Genomic DNA, 22,162 nt, shown 5'->3' with positions numbered 1-22,162 from the left:
TTCCAGGATACAGTGCTGGAGTCACATTGAGTCATCTTGGAAATTCCTCACTTGCTGACACTCAGTATCTCTGTCCAGGAAGATTCTTGGGTGGGGGGGACGACACCTTCCTTCATGAACTAATCTCTTCACAAATGCCCTATTCCTATGAGGGGCAGAGGAACTGACAGAAACAATCTCTGCTCCCACAAACAATTATGTGCCAATCCAGACATTGTGAGTAGAGGAAGAAGGACAGCTTGAAGCCTCAGGCTCTGCAGCCCACAGTAAGCAGCTCTACTTCTGGCCCCAGGAAGTGGCTCACAGCAGTCAAGCTTTTCTCCCCTGGCAACCCACCATGCTTATTCAGGCTGTAACTCAGACCCCTTAGTTGTCTGATGAGTTCTTGGACCCTGAGGAGGATGGAGGAGGGAGAGGACAGGGTTGTCATCTGGGATCCACACAGGTATGTGTGACCCTCTCCTCTAGGACATTGTCATGGGCTGTTAGGTTCGGAAGTTCTTTGGAATCATGGTTTCTTTACAAAAGGTATGTATTATTGATGCTGGTGAATTCTGAACCCACTGACCACTGGACTGTATTCCATAGGACAGTCCATACAGGTGTCTCCTCTAGAAACAAAACCAGCTAGCATGGGACCTACTTGCTGGACACTGTGTTGAATTCTGCTAACAGCTACATTGGCTTCAGAAAGGGTGCTGATGGGAACACATCCTCTAGGTCTCAGTGCTATAAGATAAAGCAGAATCGAGACATCCTTCTGTTAGAGTAGGCAGCTGGAACGTGAGCTGGCTCTGTTGCTGGTTATGTGACCTCATCCTGAAGTCCTGTAGTAGACGTGATGTAATTGCAAGCCTGATCCACGCTTGCTCAGAGCATCTGTGGTGGCTAATGGTGGTCTGGCTGGCTCTACGTTACCTTAAGATGAAAGGAAGCATGAGGGCTGTGGTTTCTGCAGAAAGGACTGAAGAAAGCCCAACAGGAGCCTTGCTTCTGGGACAGAATGTTGAGCATTGTGAAGCCTGAAGCTCTCTCTGTAGTCTTCTTCCAAGCGGTTGGGCCATGTCTGTGGATTGTTTCTCCATTTGTGTTTGGACCCCCTGTCTTCCTCATCATCTCCCCTTCCTTTGCCGTGCAGGTTACCTTACCACTAAGGGTAACCACAATGACCACCCTTCCCCATCACTCTACCTCGGGCACCGTGCAGTGGAGGGAGGGACAGGGTAGAAGAACAGCCTCCTCTCTGGCTGTCTCCTTCGGAGAGCTACTGAGCCTGTACAACCCTACTGAGCAGACCCTGGGGAAATGCCTAGGTTCGTCTTTAGGAATCTTAGTTTCCTGTTGGGTGGCATGACAGCCATGCCTCCCCGGGGAGGCATGTTCTGGTTTGCTCTCTGATCCTCCCTGATTAAAAGCAACCCTGAATGTGCAAGAGTGGACCTGCTGCTTGGGGATCAGAGGGTCAGTCACCAGCCCACCATGTGGGGTAGTTATTCCCAAGGCATGGGAGCTACACTGACTTCAGTTCATCTGCTTCCTGATTCTGTGATTAGGTGTTATGCTGGGCCCTGGAGCTCCTGAAAGGAAGCAGTTGTAGATAAGGGTGTAAGGGAACCAGGATCACCTGCTATTGCTCTTCTACTATAAAGCCAAGCCAGGTTGCTTAACATACTGTAAGCCATCAAGCTCTTTCAGCAATGAGATAACCAGTCCAGGCTGTTGCTCTACTCCTGCCTCACCTGGAGGCCACTTGGGGGCAGTTAGCTCATTGTCATGTGGGATGGAGAAAATTCATATGCCTGTTCCTGCTGAAAAGCACCAGCCCCCAGCATTTTAGTTTTCTGCTTCTCTTTATCTGAGATAGGTTTTCTTAGGTAGCTCAGGTTAGCTTCATGCTTTCTGTATAGCTCAGGCTGACCTTAAACTCCTGATCCTCTTACTTCTGTCTCTTAGGTGCTGAGATTATAGGCATATGCCACCAACTATAGCCTGTGGCCAGAATTTCTGGAAATGATTTGTTGGGATTCAGCCTGAGTAACTCAGAGACCTCTCCCCTACCATGGCTCTGTGATGACAGTTAGCGAACACCATGCAGCTTGGGGACTATGGATGGCTCTTCTCCTAAATCCCACCTTTGCTAGGGAGCATACCTGAGCTACTCCTCCAACTCTGAGCACCAGACAGGTACCTGCTGCTCTACTCTGCCTAGGGATGAAGCTCTCCATCGACCCAGGACTTAGTGCTCAAGCCAGGTCAATGCTAGATACAGTGGCATGTTTACCTCAAAACCTTTCTTTCCCTATGCACTGGGCTCTAGAGGAAGGCACTTGTTGCTTTCAACAAAAATTATGGAATTTGTTTCTGTGTTCACACCATAGACATACAGACAGGTAACAAGTGCCTGCTGCTGGGAGCCGCAGTAGGGTTTCAGGCCCATGCCTCCTGCCTCACAGATTCTCTTCTGTGGTGCGCACAGTGTACAATGGCAGACTCAGACTGTTGAAACCAGACTCAGGGAAGGAGAGGTGAGAGTGCTACTTGGTCAGGCTGTGCGGGTGGCAGAGGGCTAGCAGCCAGTGCTGCTGGGGACTGACGTAGAGTTTTTAGCAGGCTCAGACTTGCTTCACCCAGGCTAGCGGGGCACTGGCTTGATGGCATGTAGGCCAGCCTCACCTCCTACAGCCTCGCTTTGAACAGCACACTGTCCCTTGGTGCTCACTCCACTGATCCCAACAAGCCTCACTGCAAAGCTCTCCTCATGGACCGAGTGGAGAGAAAGGAAGATGTGGTGCACACCTCTCCTCTGGGAGTTCGTAACTGTCCAATAACTGTCTTTTAGCCGGGACTCCTAGCTGAGCCCGTACTTGTCTAAGTGTTGCCTTAGGGCCTGGGAGCTAGCTTTGCACAAACCCTATTTGTTTATTTACTTACAGACGGGGTTCCATGTATCCCTGGCTGGCTATATAGCCAAGAAAAACTTTAAACTTCTGATCTCCTTGCGGTCGCTTCCCGAGTGCTGGGTAACAGGCACTCTATTTCACTGGTTTTTCTTGGTGCTGAGAATGAGACTAGGACTTCGTGCTTGCAGGGCAACCAACAAGGAAACAACCTCAGTTCTGATTTTTGTTTGTGTATTTTCTTTTGGAGTCTTTTTTTTTTCTTTTGAAACAGCCTCTTAGTACTTAACCACAGCTGTCTAGAACCCACTCCATAAATTAGGCTGCCTTTGGACTCACAGAGGTCTGCCTGCCTCTGTCTCCTGAGTTCTGGGATTAAGGGTATGTGACACACATACACACACACACACACACACACACAGCTATCAGTTTTTATATTTTTAAAGAGTTTTAAAACAACAACTCAAAGCAAAGCACTGGGTAGAGGAAGAAGAGGAATCCACAGGTTCAGCAGAGGCTCACATGTACCCTAAAGAATTCTTTCTTCTCTCAGTAGAGGTCAGAGAACTGCTGTTCTGTGTGAATGATGGAGTAGCAGACATATGTCAGCTTTCTGCTGGGAGCAAAAGCCTGTCAATCAGAACGCTGGGGTTAAAAGCTCTTTCAGCTGACTCCATTATTGAAAGTCCAGATGTGTTCTTAGTGACTGCCATTCAGACTGGAGTGAGAAGGAATCTTAATTTGCATTTTGCTGATGGCTAGTGATGTTGAACATTTTTTCATATGTTTATTGGCCATTTATATAACACTTCATCTTTTCAGAACTGCCTGTTCCTCTCATCTTTCTATTTATTGAGTGTGCTGTTTGATTTCTTGGTATTTAGTTATTTTGTTTGTATATTCTAGCCCACATATTAATCTTCTGTCAGATTTGCAGTTAGAAAAAAACTTCTACAAATGCTGGCAAGGATGTGGAGAAAATAAAATTCTTATATATTAATGATGGAAATTTAAATTAGTCCAACCACTAAGAAAATAATCATGGAGGAGCCTCAAAATAATAATAATAATAATAATAATAATAATAATAATAATAATAATAGAAACAAAACTGTCACATGATCCAGATATCCCAGCTATCCAGCTTTTCTGAGTATTTGCCAGACTGTATCAGAGGGATAGTCGCACATCCACATTCATTACTGCATTATTCACAATATCCAGATGGAACTGGCTTACCTGCCATTCAACAGGTAAATGAAAAGTGTGGTATAGGTACACATGTGTAATGGAATTTTATCCACGTGAATGAAATTGCTTTGTTTGCAGGGAAATGAATGCAACTGGAGATAGTGATGTTAACAAATCAAGTCAGATTCAGATAATATGGCACATTCTATGTAATTAGTAGATCTTAGTTTATATGTGTATTGTATTGTTTATATGTTGTGCATGTATATGTGACATAAATGTACAAGTGAAACAGTAGGGAATGAAAAGGACTCACAAGGAGACTGGGAAATGAAAGGGAGGAGAGACAGCTACGGGGAGATGTGATCAAATGTATAATGTATGTACATGAAGACATCCTTATGAGATCCAGTTCTGTATATAATAAACATATACAGCTTAAGAAAAGAATTCCACATGTTTGCTTTCAAAATTATGTGGATAACACAGGAAATGGTTAACTTTGTTTTATCACGTAGTGAAGGTGCCTATTTTGAGTAATTCATTTTTAGGTGATTTTATCATTATGTGAATGCGACAGAGAACACATGCATAGACCTAGATCAGCAGGACATCAAGAGGTACACAGATGGGCATGGCAGCCCAAGCCTATGATTCCAGCACTGGCTGAAGCAGGAGCCTCAGATCAGCAGCCAGGGTTAAGTAGGGAGTTCAGGGCTTACCTGGCCTACACAGTGAGACCCAAAACACGTTTCAACAGAGCTAGCGATATGCATCAGTCAGTAAAACACTTACCTTGCAATGCTTAGGCCCCGAATTTGGCTCCCCAGAACCCACATTAAAAACAAAAACAAACAAACCCCCTAGCACAGTGGTTTGTGATTATAAACCCAGCACATCTTAGGCATAGACAGGTGGGTCTCTGGCGGTTGCTGGAAGCTAGGCCAGCCTACGCTGGGAAGCTCCAGGCCAGTGAGAGGCCCCATCAGAAACACAGGGTAGAGGACACCAGAGCACAGTGCTCAGGACTGTCCCCGATCTCCAGAAGCACGTACACACACACACACACACACACACACACACACACACACACACACACAACTACTAGAGATGGAAAGAAGCCAGCAGTAAACATGAGATTTGTGGGGCTGTTGCTTCAGGGCAACACAACACAGTTTGCCATGTATTATTTTTTATAAATAGGGAGAATACACTCGAAAATAGTCATAAAAATTACTAAAGTAAGAAGTAAACATAGGGTGGGCAAAATGGCTCAGCAAACAAAGGTGCTTGCTGCCAAACCTGACAGCCTGAGTCAGAGCTCCAGAACCCACATGGTAGAAGGAGAGAACCAATCCAATAAGCTGTCCTCTCACCTCCACATGTGAGACATGGCGTGCACACACGCATAGGCACACACACAAACAAATGAAAACTCTTTTTAAAATACACAAGCCAGTTACGCAGCCATTGAGTATCATTGACAACTATTATGCTCTGTGTGTGCTTGTGTGCCACACTTGACAACACCAGCACCACAGTAGGCATGTTTGCACCAGCACCACCACAAAGGAGAGAAATGTATCTTACTATCATGTTATGGCTGTTGCAGTATCACTAGACAATAGGAATTTTTCAACTCCATTATGATATTATAAGACCATAAGGTGTAAGTAAGAATGTGTCAATACATATGTATGCATATATATACAAGCCACTCTCCATTGAATGAAATGTTTATACTTATTAGGGGAGTTTCTCATAAATCAAGCAAGTGACTGATGTTCTCACCAAACCACCTGAGGAGATAAAGTGGACACGGTTTGTTGGAATCAGTCAGCGTAAGCAGATGTTGCCAGGTGACAAGCAGTTCCTGGCTGTTAGGGACATCAAGAGACAGGAACCTGTTTCTCACTCAGTCCTGAGAGTCCTGGGCAGCTGTGGGCCTGACTCTCAGTTTCCTCCCGGGGCTAAATGGCTCGTAGCCTGCTTTGGTAAATCACAGGTTTATTAGCACACGAGCATACCCATTCATCTTTATTATGCCTTCACAGAAGTGTCAGACAGAGCTCAGAGGTCTGCAAAGTCTGGGGTATTACTAGGTCCTTTAAGAAAACCTTTGCTGGCCCCTGCTGCAGGATGCTTTCTTGGGGTAAACTGGCAACAGTACAGTGGTCAAGACTTCTCCTCAGAGACATATGGCATATCTGCAAACTGAGCAAACTGAGTCACACAGTCCCAACCTAATTGAGGACAGGGATTCAGTCTCCAACACACCCTTCTTTCATGTCTAGTGGCCTTCCAGTGCTGACTATGTGGTTCTACTGGTTTTGCAGGACTAAGTGTCCACATTGTGGCAGCCCCTGACAGGTCCCAGAGAGAAGTCTAACATGACCCAACTCCCATCCAGCCAGGGGAGAGGTCTTCAGTGGGCCCCATTATTCCCGGCATCAGAGAACCCAGTTGCTGTCAGATAAACCCTGGATAAGCGGCCCATTGAGATGGAAGAAATGTTCTTCAACATTGACTCAACTGGAAAGTGGTTGGGAATCACTAGGGAAACTATCAAAGGAACATTTCTCAAGCATGCTGTGTCTCAGAAAGAAACTGAGCTCTGCCTGGAACTCCCTTGCTGCCTGAGTCTCATCTCTCCTACTAGGTAGATGGGCTCAAGCTGGAAGAAGTACTGGGTAAGAGCTGAACTGACAATAATGGCTGCTCTGGGCCTGATGCTCTAAGGTTACCTCATTCACTGTCAAATGCTTATCAGCCCTGCAGCCCCTGGCTCTCCACCCACCTGCAAAGCTCCAGCTGCCTGCAAGGCTGAGAGCATGGCTTATTTTTAGAATTTTTAGAAAGTTATGAATGTAATTACATGCCTTTTAAGGAACTGCTTTTCAAAACCTACCAGTTGATCTTCAACAATGAGTACAAACAATCCCACAGTGACGATCTGATCCAAGAAGAACTTTCTTCTGCAATTCTGGAAGTAGCTGGATGTGGGCACTGGGTGTGGGTCCCGAGCTAGATGTGGAGGTGGGAAGAGTGCATGGAGGGGAGGATCAGGCAGACTCATGTAGCGTCTGCTCTGAGAGCACTGCTGATTTGAAAACAGAGCAGGCAAACCACAACATGCAAATGGAGATAGTATGTTCTAGAAAATGCCTAATAAAAATGCCTTTGGTTTTATGGATTCGCACATGCTACAGATACCATCCATCTGTCTAAAGCCACCAGGCAAAGTGGCTTTGAACAAAGGGGTGACAAACACAGCAGAAGGTGGCTGTGGGTGAAGATCATCTGTGCCCCTCTAATTTAAATAAATGCCCGGGATTATGTCAGCTTGTTTAGGGTTGAGGCCTGCAAAGCTGCAGATGGGTGGGAAATAGATCCGTGTCTTCCTCACAGAGCTCTTTCCACCCTTAGCATTTTGTTGGCACTATTTCCCCACAGGCCACCCTCAGATCCAGGTGACTCCTCAGTACTCTCGAGGGTGTATGCTGTAAGCTTTGGCACGCCACTGTGGCTCACTGATCTGTACTTCCAGCCCATCCTCTCAGGGTGTGACAAACTCTGTGACAAAAGGTCAGGCAATAAATATTGTAGACTGTGGTCACATTGTCTCCATGTCAGCTAATTGCCTCTGTCCTTGACAGCTAATACAGCCAGAGTATAGTAACTGGATAGGCATTGCTGATTGCCAGAGAAACCTGGGGCAGACATACATCTGGGATTCATCTGACCTGTGGTCACATTTTGGCCCCAACTGAGATTATCAAGTCAACAGCTTAGCTGCTTCTGGACAATAGTGTGCCAGCAAGTCCAGCATGCTTGGGAGGGGGCGTCGGGGGCAGTAGTGAAGGCATTGGCCTCCACCGTAAGTGGTAAGCATGGGTAGGAGTTATGGGGGTGTGGGGATGTGAATGATAGGTGATCCTCCATAGTCTCAGGCATTTGAATATTTAGTCCCCCCAGTTTGGCACTCTTTAGAAAGAGTTAGGACATGTGGCCTCACTGGGGGGAGGATGTCACTGGGCATAGGTTTTAAGAGTTTAAAGACATAACCTTTTTTTCACTTGCTCTTTCTGTTTCCTCTGTGTGTCAAGATGTGAGCCCTCAGCTTGTGCTTTAGCTGCCATCCCTGCCTGCTGCCATGGTTCCTTGCTGTGTTGAGGGTGGACTTGTATCCCTCTGGAACCATAATCCCAAAAAATCCCTATTCTTCTATAAGGTGCCCTGGTCATGGTGTTTTATCATAGCAATAGAAAAGGAATACAAAGAGTAAAGAACCCCAAGATTAAAATATCCCTCCTTCCTTGGACATCCCCCCAGTCTGGCTGGACTTTTGGCCTTTCCTCTACTGCTGGCCTTCTATCTATATTCCTAATCCCATTCTTATCCTATTCTATATTCCTATTCCAATACCATATTCCATATTCCTATCCTATTCTCTATTCCTAAGCAGTTTTCCACTCTGGCTATGTGCAGAACCCAGCAGAAGAGCCAGGCCGTAAGTGCTTTTCTTCTAAGCTTTTCTTTTAGGATGCAGTTCACCCAGTGTAATGCAGTGACGGCAAGTATTGAATAAAACATGTTCATCTCACTACTCCTTGGGGTGATAACAGTGTTTTCATGATGCATATTAAAAAAATACAATGATTTAGTATTTCTTCTCAGGGTTTTTTAATCTGTGGCATATTCTCAGAACAGCTTGGAATCCCAGCATCCCTGCCAACCCTATTTTTCCTTCTTATTAATCCCAATGGTAAAACAACATGGCATAGTTGGCATGTTTGCTTAGGAGACTGTTAAATTGCAATGAGGAGCCTCTGGTGTTGGTAACAACTGGACATTTTGAGGCTGAGAAATATCAGCATTGCAGCCAGAAGCTGGTGCTGACTTGACCCAGAGGACACTGGAGTTTCACAGTTCAAGTTGCTGCCATGAGCAGTGGCACAGACTTTAGTTATCAGGGTGTGCGTTCATCAGCCAGCCAGAAGAGAAGTGTGAGATCCAGGATTGTGTCTGCCTTCTGGTAATGCTTGTACAGTCAAGGAGCCCTGTAATGCTGGTAGAACCGTTTCAGCATGGGCTTCTTGGCTCATGTTTATCCTGACACCATAGTAAATTCCATACAGTAAGGGTATCCTTACTGGCCATGACGCTTTTAGGTGACCCTGTACCTTCCAGGCTGGTGGTATTTCGTAACATTAGGCCTAATGCTATCACCAGTTCTTTGTTCTTTATGGGCAATGGCTCCATGAGGTAAGCCACTGACCATCTGTGTGGTTGGCCAGCTTTCTTGAATCTGTGCATCTTCATCTGCTCAGGCACAATCCTGGTGTGTGTCCTTTGTGGATTCATTTTAAAAGCATATGATGATGATGACAGACTTTCATTTTATTTATATGTGGGGGCTGCGTGTGCACGCATGTCACACGCACTTATGGAGGTCAGGGGAACTTTTCAAGAGTCAATACCTTGTTCTACCTTGTTCTTTGGACGTAGTGTCTCCTGTTGCTTCTGCAGCTGGATTGGGTACTCTAAGCTAAGTGGCCCATGGGCCTCTGGACAGTTCTATCCTGGTCTCTCACATCACCATAGGAGTGCTGGAAATACAAGTGTATATTCCCATCTCTGGCTTATTACCTCTGTTCCAGGGATCCAAAATCAGGTCATGAGGCTTGTGTAGTAAGTGCTTTTATCTAATGAGACAGGTCCCCTGCCCTAGACTTTATTGTGACTGAAGACCTTTCTTGGGAAGGGAGCAGTAGGCATAGATCCATGGTGAGCAAAGCTAGACATAGCTTTGAAGGTGGAATAGAGATTTTTACCAGGCAATCTTGGAGTCACTGTAGACCATTGCCTTAGATCCATGGTCATAGGTTCTGGTGGTGGTGATGGTGATTTTTACTTTTAATTTTTTGGGAGAATTTTATACTGCATTTACATCATTTTCATTCCTCCCTCTCCCACTCCAACTCCTATCCTGTCCCTCAACTCCCTCTCAAAATCATGGCCTCTTCTTCTATAATTATTATTATTATTGTTCACACAGGTATACAAACATATGTGTGGGGGCATATATGTGTATACAATGCAGTGAGTCGATTTGGTGTTGCTCACATGTACATGTTTAGGGCTGACCACTTGAGTTTGGATAACCTATCTGTGGGCTCATCACTGAGAAAATACTGATTCTGGGTTCCCAGAAGCTATTGATGGACTGTAACTCTTCATCTAGGGGCGGAACCTTATGAAACATTTCATGCTGGCATGTTAAGTGCTGTCATGAAGTTCTTGTTTAGGCAGACACATTGTTGCAATTGTACAGGCACTGCATTCCTGTCATGTCTAGAAGGCACTATCTCACAGCAGGCATCCAGGTCTTCTGGCTCTTAAAGCCTGTCTGCTCCGCTTCTTCCATTTTCCCTGAGCCTTAGGCAAAGCGGTTACATTGTATATGTGTCAGCTGGGGCTGGGACTGCGTAGTCACTTGTTCTCTGTGTTATAACCAGTGTGGATATCCGAGAGCTTCTATTTGCCGGGAAATATGACGAGGAGGTGAGAGGTACATTTGCTTGTGGACATAGGGATAAGTATTTAGAAAACGGAAAATGGATTATTTTTTTTAATGGCAGCAGTAGATTCTCCTCTAGCGTAAATGCCACCTTCATTGGGCAATTGGCAGACTTACAGTGCCAGGCTCGGATTCCCTTGTATTGTGCGGTCCTTAAGTACAACTAGACAGCTCTTTGGTTACTTCCCAAGATACAAGTGCCGTTCTTGCACCATTGGGGATGTCTCCCTGTGCTGGTCATTGTTGTGGTTCATAGGCTTTACCGCCAAGTAGGACGACTCATTGCCTTTTCCCTTGGCAGCTTACACAGCACCTTCCAATAATAAGAAAGCTAGTCCTCAGAGAGGAGGCATCCAAGTCACTTCCAGTTTGGTTCCTGTAATTACTGTATCTGAAGGGTAATGGCGCCTTAAGCAGTAGCATCTGACCTTGGAGGCCACCAAGGACAGTGGCAATGACCTATATTGTTTTGTGAATCTCCTGGAATCAACTGACCAACAAATTGTTTTGTTAAATAGTCTGTGGTTCTTGGTGAGGGAGCATATGGAGTTACGTCACTCCATATGACAGAACTCCATGTACGAAACCTATAAAGCAGTGTTTCCGTGTCTTTTTAAATGCCATTAGTGTTAATTACTTCTCCCCATTCCTTCCCCTCTGTATCACCCTCCCTGATCCCCAGTTACAGAGCTTTCCAGCTTCACAGCACTTGTGTCCTACACGTCACTCAGGGTCCCTTTCTGTTTCGCTGGTGTTTGTGTTGCTGCAGGTGATATGCCTGTAGTATATAACATAAAGGCTCGGAGCTGTGATTCCCCTGCTGAGACTTAGTAGAATTAACATTGTAGAAGTGACCATACTGTCAAAAGCAGTTTACAGATTCATGTGAGCCCAGTAAAAATCTCTGACATTCTTTACAAACTTAGAAAGCCCGTATCTGTCACCCTGCATAAAAACCAACTTCAAGTGGACTAAAGGTTTCAGTGTGAAACCTGAAACATAGGAATCAGTAGAAGAAAAGTTAAGCAGCACCCCACAAGACACAGGCCCAGGACAAACTTCCCGAATAGGATTACATTCACCAGAACAAAGCCAACAATTCACAAACAGGGACTCATTAGATGCAAAAGCTTCTGTCCAGGGCTGGAGAGAAGGCTCAGAGTTTAAGAGAGCTGCTCTTCCAGAGGTCCTGAATTCAATTCCCATAAACCACATGGTAGCTCACAACCATCTATACTGGGATCTGATTCCCTCTTCTTGCATGGAGGTGTACATGCAGACAGAGCGCTCACATACATAAAATAAATCTTTTTTAAAAAATCTCCAAAATTATTTAAAAGGTGGGGGGAGGGTTGGTGGCTCAAGCCTGTAATCCCAGCACTTAGGGAGGCAGAGTCAGGTGGATCTCTGTGAGTTTGAGGCCAACCTGGTCTACAAAGTAAGTCCAGGACAGCCAAGGCTACCCAGAGAAACCCTGTCTCGAAAAAAAAACAAAAGCAAAACAACAACCAAAATGCTTCTGTACAGCAAAGGGAACATTTGAGGATAGGGAAAGCCCACAGAGAGGGAGCGAATCTTTGCCAGTTATCCATCCAACAGAGAAATAATACACAGAATATTAAAAAACTTAAAAAAAACAGAAAAACAAATGACTCAATTAAAAAAAGGTTATGAATGTGAACAAAGAGTCTCAAAAGAAAAAAATAAAAATGCCTGAAAATATTTTTAAAGTGATTATTAACCATGTGTAGGCTAACACTTGTCAATCAGGAAAGTTCAAGGTGAAACTGCATTGAAATTACATTCAGTTTGACTGGGCTAACAGTCAGACTGGTTAAGATGAAGAAAACAACTGATAAGCTGATACAGGGAAAGGGAATCCTCCATCACTGACTGTATGCTGCAAACTGGTGCAGCCACTATGGAAATCAGTGTAGAGAATTATCAGAAAACTAAAGATAGAGCTTCCTTAAGACCAAGCACAACTCGGCATATATCCCCAGGACTTGATCCACAGGATCCCTGCTCAGCCGTGTTCTTCGCCATTCCATTCGCAACAGCCGGGAAATAGAAACAACAAAAATATCATTCACCTGATGAAAACATGGTACATACACAATAGAATCCTATCCAGCTGTGGAGAAAAAGAACTTGAAGGTAAATGGAACTGAACTCTATACTAAAAGAGATAACCCAGACCTAGAAAGACAAACGTCACGTGTTCTCTTTTATTTGTGGATCCATAATCCCATTCTTTGATTCAAGGCAAGAGCCCCTCCACTTTTATTATTTTTATCATTACCCTGTTTCTAAAATTAGATGAATAAAAGCTAATTAGGGGTTGGGGAGATGACTCAGTGGTTAAGAGTACTGTCTGCTCTTCCAAAGGTCCTAAGTTCAATTCCCAGCAAACACATGGTGGCTCACGACCATCTATAATGAGATCTGGTGCCCTCTTCTGTTATGTAGGTATACATGCAGGCAGAACACTGTATAAGTAATAAATAAATAAATCTTAAAAAAAAATCTAATCAGAAGACAGGGAGTGCTCGCACATACCATTAATCCCAGCACTTGGGAGGCAGAGGCAGGTAGATCTCTGAGTCAGGAGCCTGGTCCATAGAGCAAGTTCCACGATGGCCAGGACTACTCAAAGGAACTCTGTCTAAAGATAAAGAGACAAAAAAAAAAAAGAAAGAAAAGAAAAAGGAAGGAAGGAAGGAAGGAAGGAAGGAAGGAAGGAAGGAAGGAAAGAAGGAATCAATCTAGTCAGAAAGAAGACCTGTGGCACATGCCTGTAATCCCAGCAACTAGGGAACAGAGGAAAGAGGATATCAAGGTCAAGACCTGCCTGGGATAAAAAATGAACTCAAGGTCATCCTGGGCAACTTAACTTAGTAAGATACTGTCTCAAATAAGTAAAAAGATGGCTAGGCACACAGCTCAGTCAAAATGGCTGCCTGGCATTGTGTATGCACCCCATTTTCATCAGGTGAAAGATATTTGTGTTGTTTCTATTTCTTAGCTGTTGTCAATAGAGTGGCAAAGAACATGACTGAGCAGGGATCTGTGGGATGTCCATACGCTAACATGTATACTTGAGTATTGATAGAAAACAAGGCATATATGTGCAGGTATATAGTATATATGTATATATACCTATATATACCTATATATACCTATATATACATATATACCTATATATACCTATATATACATATATACCCACATATATACACACATACACATATATGTACATATGTTATATATGTACATATATATATTTTAACATTTATATGTAAAGCAAAGGCAAGGTGGCTGTTGTGGTTAGGTGGAGGCCCTTGGAGCTAGAGGACCAGACTGTTCCCTGCTCTACACTCATATTTTAAACCAGCCTTTCTTAACACTCACGGTCCTGAGGGGTAAGTGTATTTAGTGTGTATCTGCTGCAGATACACGTTTAAACCATCCCAGGAGGTTTGTTAGGGGTGTGAAAATGCATTGACACAGCACCACTGTGTTACCAGAGGCTCAGCAGGATGCTTGGAAGCCCATGCAATGCCCTGGCCTGGGAGCGTCTAATAGGCCTTTGAAGCTTCAGTGCCTGTCATGTATTTTTGTACTTTTTTTTTTTTTTTTGCCAGCATCAGGAGAAGCCAGCAGCCTATAGAGGATCCTCAGCAGGTCTGCAGACATCCTGTAAATAGTCTTGAAGCCCCCAGATTCCTGTCCCAGTAGGTTTGCCCTTCTTGTGATTTCTGTGGCGACAGAGATAAAAGCCTGATTCTGAGGTGGGGGACCTGGTGTGCATCAGGAAACCACAAAGCCTGCACATTTAGTTTTGGTCCCTGAGAGCAGAGTTCACTCTGGCATTGCTGCCACCTGGAGGGAACTCAGTGGGGCTCCCACTCTGGGTGTCACCACACAGCAGAGCCATATTGTAGGTCTTCCAGCTTGGGAAAGGACTCTAGTTTCTTTTCCTGTTGCTAGGACAAAATATTCTGGCAAAATCAACTTAAACAAAAGGTCTGTTCTGGCTTACAGTTCCTTGGGGATACAGTTCTTCATGGTGGGGTTAGGAATGATCGGGAGTGGGAAAGGCATGAGGGCAGGAGATTGGTTAGTCATGCCACATCTGCTTTCAAGAAGCAGAGCATGAATAGAAAGTGCGGCCAGACTATGAAGCCTTAAGGCCCACACCCAGTGACCCATTTCCTCTAGCAAGGGTCTATCTTCTCAAGGTTCTACAACCTTCCCAAATTGTGTCACCAGCTGGGGACCAAGTATTCAAACACATGAATCTGTGGGGGACATTCCTCATTCAAATCATAGTAGACAACCTGTATTGCAGTTCTAACCAATGCATAGCTAAAAAAATCTCTCAGTATTTCTTTTGTAACATTTGTTGTAGAGTTCCAGGTTTCCAGGAAAACCACCAACAATTACACACTGGAAATTAGATGTTAATGCCCTGCCCCCTTAAGTCCTCTCAATAGGCCTAATATTGCTTCAGCCCCAGAGTCCCTGGATGTCCTCAGCTGGTCCTCCTAAGCCTCCTGATACCTGCAGTTGTAAAGAATTCCTGGAAAGAGCTTGTGTCTACAAAAGCTGGCTGATTAAAACTTTGGGAGCTGTGGAGAATTTGGAACATTGCAGGTCCAGAGTCTAATTACAGTTTCTCTCAGGCTATTTTTAGACCAGTTAAAGAGACATCCCTTGCCCATCTCAGTGTCAGACCTAACATTCTGATAAGCAGATAAAAGTCTTTGTTATGTATTAACAGAACCCTATTCTTTGCCAATCAAAGGACTCAGTGTACTATTTGTGAGCATTGGGGCCTACAGCTGAGATTTCTCCACTGTGCAGTAATAACCTACTTAATGTTTCCATAAATGGATTTGCAAAGTGTCTTGATTTATGACTTTCTTTGTTCTATTACTATAAAAACTTCATAAAGCTGCTTCCACATAGGAGCATGGTATTTGAGGAGGCCTAAAACTGAGTTCCCAAGCCATGGCCACCTAGATTTGCTTACATACTTTGTTTATATTTTCATTTCCATACACTGTTGTAAGTGTCGCTAATATTTAGTATTCATATATCTTCTGGTAATTCTGCTGTTAGTCCTGAACAGCTGTTTAACCAAATCACCACACAGAGACTGGGTTTATTTAGTTAACCTAGAACACAATGCTGGGCAATAGTTACTCCCTCCTAAGCCTCCAAGCCCTCATAGTTTCCTAACATTTAGATTTCCCACATTATACTTACTTTTAGTGATATATTAAGTCCAGTCCATCTCTCCACATCGTTCCAAGATCTCTCCTCCAGCTCTCTCTCTAAGCTCTCCTCCCCCTTTCTCCTCCCAATCATTTCCTGCCCTCTAGCTCCTCCCTTTGCACAACATTGTGGCTAGTTGTTTTATTTTGGCATGTTTACACACAGTTGAGACAGGATGCTTAGAATAAGTATCACAATGCAATATCTGGATTGAAACCAGAGAGTGGAAGGGAGAAATCAGCATTTGAATGAACAAGGGTAAGGTGTATACATTTCAAAAGAACATTATAGCAACAATACACTAATGATTAATTTAGGTTCCAGTAAAGCCAGACCTCTGCCCAACCGTCTCCCACCTTGGTATGATACTGAGAAGGGACTCTGGAAAGATGCCTTAGGACAGATGTCCGGGGCCACCAACCTCCCTCCAAAGGGTTAACGTAGATGACTAATAGCCAAGGCAGTGAGACGTGAGGACTGGCAAAGGTAGATGCTTTGACACTGAGGAAGTACACGTGGTTGCCAGTGCCTGCTGAGCCACTGTTCCTGAGATGGACTCTTTCTTCTACTCACTCCGTATCCTCTCGTCTCTTTTCAGGACTCCTCAGCTGGACCTCTCCCCGCAGCCATCCCACGAGGTGCCGCAGCGGCTGGAGATCACGGCATGTCTCCCAAAGTCCAGCTGCCCCTCAACGTGTGAGCTGCCCCTCCTATCTGTCGGCATTCCCTACACTGCCATAGACTCAAGTGCTTTCTAGTGGGTTTGTTCAGTTGGTTACTAGCTGTTCTTTGTAGTTGCGGACATGTGCTAATGCTGCCCAAAAGGAAAGTGTGGAAACAAAATCTGGAAGTCTTTTAACACCATTGTCCCTGGGATGGTTAGGAGAAGCGAGGGGAAATTAATAGTATTTGACAGCACAGGCACTCACTGGTCTATCAGGAAAGGAGTCAGACATTTCTTGGAGCAGGTCTCAGTGGTCCCTGAGATCTGGGGTGGCCTGAGGAAGGAAGGGTATGGTGAGGTCAGCAGACATCCTGGGAAGCATTGGCAGCGGCTTGACGTGCCACCCTGAGGCAGGCCAGCTGTGTGCCAGCCGCAAATATAACTACATGAATCAGTGCCGGGAAATGAGGTGTTTATCTTGTTAAGGAAATTTTCTCTTCTGAATTACAGCATTTAAAGGATACTTGGAATTCTAAAACCCCCATTTAAATATTTTCTCAAGAACTAGATGGCTTCAGTATTTAGCAGTGAGCTCAGTCTCTTGAACGGATGCCTTAAGGTGGAGTGGATGGATTTGACAGACATAGGAAAAGGGACAAAGTTCTATTAGTCTAGGTGAGCCAGTGGGTCAGTCAGAATATGTAGGGTTCAATGCACTAGGGAGGGGGGAGCTTCTTGGAATCGCCTTATTAGGCCTGGTTCAGATGTTCGACTTCAGAGTGGATAAGAAAGTGCTAAACATCTTTTTAACTTGCCCGCCTCTGTGTTTAACCACATTTATAAAAGAAATCTAAAATGTATCCACTTTTCTCCTGGCTTCCAAAGGAAACCACATAAATAATATTCCAGGTTGGTCTTCAGGTTAAAATTTACATTTTCAGCAGGATTACACATCAGGCTTACACATCCTTGCCCCATTTGTAAGTTCAGCTGTCCTTTAATTCAACCACTCATGGGTAGAAAATATTCATAAAGAAATTCCAGAAAGTTCCTCAAAGCAAAACGTGGATTTTTCATGCAGTGTGTATAATGATGCCATTGAAAGGTAGTTAAAGGATGTGGCACATGTTACATGCAAGTGTGGAGCTTTTCTTTATTTGAGACGTGAGCACATCTATGGGTTTTGGTGCACTGGGTGTGCTGGCATCCTGTGGATGCTGACCACGTCTGACCATGTTTCTGGTCTGCTCCTGCGGCTTTGTTACAAGGCAGCGGCCAAGAAGAGTGAGTGAGAAGGCTGGAGCAAAGAGCTGGATGCAGAACACCACCCCAGAGGAAGGGGGCTCCTATCTACAGGAGATGGCTCTGGTGCAATTGCCCAAATGAGAGGCAGGGCAAAAAGTAGAGTGATGAGCCTAGCTATGTTTTTGTGTCTTCACAGCCAGCTGAATGCACCTCCACACTCAGTCTCAACAACTATCCACATTTCCTTAAAAGTCAAGGCGTCCCTCTCCTGGGTATGAAGGCTCCCAATTCTTATGTGTCAGTCCGGCTACCAGAAAAGGCTACTGTGTCTTTGAGACCCAGGAGTTGGGAGTCATCCAAAATACATTGTTGAGGCCTCAGTTGTAGACACTAAACACAAAGGGCCTCTTCCTTCCTAGTCCCCGCTACCACAGAGACAAGGTCACTACAACGTGCAGCACGGCCTTTCTATACTCCCTACCTCACCCCCAGGTCGTATGCCACTGTTTAGCTGGAGACACCCATCTGAGTAGCCAGAAGGGAGAATAATCATCAGATGATACAGACCTGGGTAGGGGTGAGTCAGCAGGTAACACAGTGATGGTGTGAGCAGCAGATGAATGCAGACCCTCTCAGAAGCCAGAGAAGACTTAAGAGCATGCATCTGTGGCTGTGCACTGAGTAGCCAAAACATGCTTAGAAAGCCTGCATGTGTTGCAACAACATACATGGTTCAATTTGGAAAGCTGACGGTTGAAATTATGTTTTTTTTACATTATTGACAGAAGATGGGTTTATCAAGCAGGTTGCGTAGCCTGACAGCCAATCTATATTTTCTGGCACAGCTCCTCACTGACTGCACTCCCTGTACGGTGGCTCTAAGTCTAAATTTGAACGCGGGAATTTATAGTTTCTAAAACAGCTGCAGGAGCAGTGCACCAAGTGTGTCACTCCAGGCAAAGGCCCAGAAAAGTTAGTGTGTGGGTTAGTGATGAGATAGTTCCAAAAGACCCTGTTGCACTCTCTTTTCCTAGGGAGACATGGGTAAGTATCCATTTACTCTAGAAAGGGAGCCAACAAACCAAAGGAACAATCTCACCCAAATCTGGGTTAGTGAAGAAATAGCTTATTGGACTTGTATGAGCATGAGTGAGGGGTCACTTATAGGAGAGGGGTGTGGTTGCTCCCCACAAAGAACTGCACCACCAAAAAAGTTTTATCCCAGCAAGAATGATGACCTCCCCCAAGCTGTTTGAGTGGGCCTCTCTTTCAGCTAACTTTCTATCTCTATAGACTCCAGCACCTCCTCAGCCCACATGCCCGAGATGCAGAATTACATACAGCTAAGGGGCACTGGAGGGAGAGAGGCTGGACCTTAGGAAAGGTCTAATAACCTTCTTACCACTTCCTCCTTTAAGGGGCGGCCAACAGACTGTTTTACAAAAGTTTCTCCTGCAGGTACTAGCTGTTATGATTAAGACGGCAATGGCCTTTTGTTATGCCTAGAAGACAATATTTCACAATAGCCTCTCATCCATACTCCTTGTGTGTCTTAAAAACCCAAGCCGTGCTGATGACAAAGCCTTGACTTTGTAAGTCAACCTGTTGGTTGGTGACAGGTTGCTGTCCTTAGAGAAAAGCTGCACATAAGGTTCCTCAGAACCTGGCACACAAGAAGGCTCTCAGTTTGCACACAGTGTGTAAAGGTACCTGAAGAGGAAGGCTCATACCCGCAACTTCCCGTTTCTCTCCTGCTGTTCTGTAATTCTAACTCTTGAACTTTCATTTGGCCAGTCTGCTAGCCATGATTCCAGGAGCACTTAAATGTCCAGGTCCTGGAGCCCATGCCCCAGGTCAAAGCCAAACCCTCTTAAGGGTCTAAAAGTGGATGAGAACATATGAGAATGAGGTACCCCTAAATGCAAGAGAAGTAGAATCTTCCCTCCATTTCTCTATGGACATCTTCAAGCCAGATATGAGGGACCAAGGAAGCAGAAAGAGTATAGGGATGAGTGTGTGGCTGAGCACTGACCTGCTGGAGCCTGGGAGGAAGACAGCAGAACCACTGACACACCCCATCAGCAGCCCTGTGTAAGGCATCTCAGTTGAGCAGACCATGGGCTGGAGAGGGCAGCACAGCAGAGGTCTTCATTCATAAACCAGTCTTAGATGATTCACCTGGATACAAGGTAGCTGCTTCCTCAAGCACCAGCTTCCAGCCCATGCTGAGGACAATCCTGGCCCCTGGACTGTCCTGGGAAAGTGCTATCAATATGGAAGAAAGGACTTGGCCAGTCAGTGATGTATAATCACCACTTATCAGCAAAGCCAAATCTGTAGGTGGCTTCCCGGATACCACCTCAAGGAATCCAAAAAATGCCAGGAAGAAGAGAGCTTGTCATTTAGGCCAGGAAAAGAAAGTTCAAGGGAACAGAGGCCTGTAGTTCTGGGTGGATACTGGGTCTGTGAATCAGATGTTAACACTGGTCACGTGAGATGTGTTTTGCATGGCAAGTGGAGCCATTTGTAGGCTAACACTCTTCATGACCCCAGCACCATATGTTCTGATGGCCAAAGGCCACTAACCGCTGAGCCCATGTTCTGGGATACCGTGAATTCTGATGAAACCATGTCCAACTCATCAGGAAGAGGCATCATCTATCACAGACTCATCAGACAGCTCTGCCCCTGCAGAGGGTGCCATCGTCACAACAGGACCTACTAATATTAGTTAGCCAAGGCTGGGGCAGTGGGTCTCAAATGTAGGCCACAAAAGCCCCTTTTCCAGGGCTTCCAGAAAACACATTTACATAAACATAATCATGTCTAAATCCATTATAATAGTAAAATTACGGTTATAAAGTAGCAGTGAAAATAATTTTATGGTTGGGGTCATCACAACATTAGGAACTATATTAAAGGGTCACAACATTGGGAAGGTTGAGAACCACTGCTCTAGAGTAATGTGGGCCTCTGGGTATTGTTCCCCAGAAGTATCTTAGGGGCCAGTTTCCAGGTCTGCTTTGGCAATAGTGGGAACTACACTGGCTCCTCCCTGCCTGCAGCTTTATTTTAGCTAACCAGGCTAACATCTGCCCCCAGCTGAGTGCACAGCAGCTGTGTGTGTGAGGCCAGCCATCTCTCCACAGCTCAGTGCCAGAGCCTGCCCAGCCCTTCCAGCAGACTTAGCCTCCCTCTGCAGGCTCTCACTCAGCATCCTTACTGCCTCACCTCATGGAGAGGGAGCACCTAGATAGGTTTTGTCTACTGTCCACACTTCTCATCCTCCTGGTCTCCATCCTTTGAACATAGTAGTTGATAGGTGGGTGCACTAACAGGGAAAGAGCAGAAGCAGGGCCCCTTGAAGGAGCAATGGCACCCTTTGAAGGAGCAGTGGGAACAAACCTTTTACTCCGTAATGGAGAAATGTGAGCAAGCTTCCATCTGCAGGAGAAAGGATGTAAAATGAGTAGAGGCACTGGAAGAGTCTGATTCATGATCACAATGGGAGGGAAATCCGTAGACAGCAGCAAGCAAAGAGCTTGCTGAAGATACACGTAGTGGGTAAGCAGAATGTGTGCCAGTGAGTTGCACTTGAGCACATAGTGCCACACCGAGTCATCACAGCTGCCAGCCTGTCCAGTCTGAGCTTGCCTTGGGACACCAAGGAAGAAGTCAGCTGACATTCTGCCTCTAACTGTAGACCCAGCTTCATGCCATGAGTGACTTTTCCTTGGCCACCTACTCACAAGGCACCTTTTTTAACTGGCACAAAAGCCACATACAGGCTAGTAGTGTGCCAGTCTCTCCTGCAGTTGTCTTTTTGGTGTCAGCTTGTGTACATTGTAGAGGTGATCTCTTGAGCGTGGGTGGCCCAACTGATCTGGATGTGGTGGAGACTGTCTTGAGCATGCTATGAAGGCTTATGCCAAGCTTCCAAAGCCTTCTGAAGCAAGTGACAAGTGAGAGCCAGGAGGGTAAGGACCGTGCTTTCACAAGTATACCTGTATCCCTAGTTCCATGCCAGACTGTGCATAAGTGCATCCTGAGGGCCATCCACCAACAGAGCAGGCAGGGTAGCCGAGTGATGCAGGCGTAAAGGTGACACTGCTGTGGCTGTCACTGGGAATCAGGAAGTGAGCAGTGCAGAAAATGGACTGTTTAGACTCCCTATGGCTGGTCTAGTCTAGCGGAGATTGCTAGAGCCATTCTCTGTGTACACATCATTTTTCATGTGTTCCATGGATGCTTTCTGATTCATAAAGGAAACCAGAAGCGTGGTAACACATCACCCTCCAGCCAGCA

The 22,162-nt window shown here is 45.3% G+C and overlaps 1 protein-coding gene across 2 annotated transcripts in view; it reads left to right on the top strand.

Moving 5' to 3' along the window:
• The window catches only part of Sh3rf3 (SH3 domain containing ring finger 3), a 312,507-nt gene that overhangs the window by 225,391 nt on the left and 64,954 nt on the right, over nucleotides 1–22,162 (top strand). For both annotated transcript variants that reach the window (XM_021651788.2, XM_060369517.1), the window contains exon 5: nucleotides 16,547–16,644. In XM_021651788.2, the coding sequence (XP_021507463.1) occupies nucleotides 16,547–16,644 (98 nt within the window). The remainder of the gene's footprint in view (nucleotides 1–16,546; nucleotides 16,645–22,162) is intronic.

Source organism: Meriones unguiculatus, chromosome 16 (genome assembly GCF_030254825.1).
Source record: "Meriones unguiculatus strain TT.TT164.6M chromosome 16, Bangor_MerUng_6.1, whole genome shotgun sequence".
Taxonomy (NCBI): domain Eukaryota; kingdom Metazoa; phylum Chordata; class Mammalia; order Rodentia; family Muridae; genus Meriones; species Meriones unguiculatus.
The sequence above is the reverse complement of the archived record's forward strand: the minus strand, read 5'-3'. Positions and strand labels throughout refer to the sequence as shown.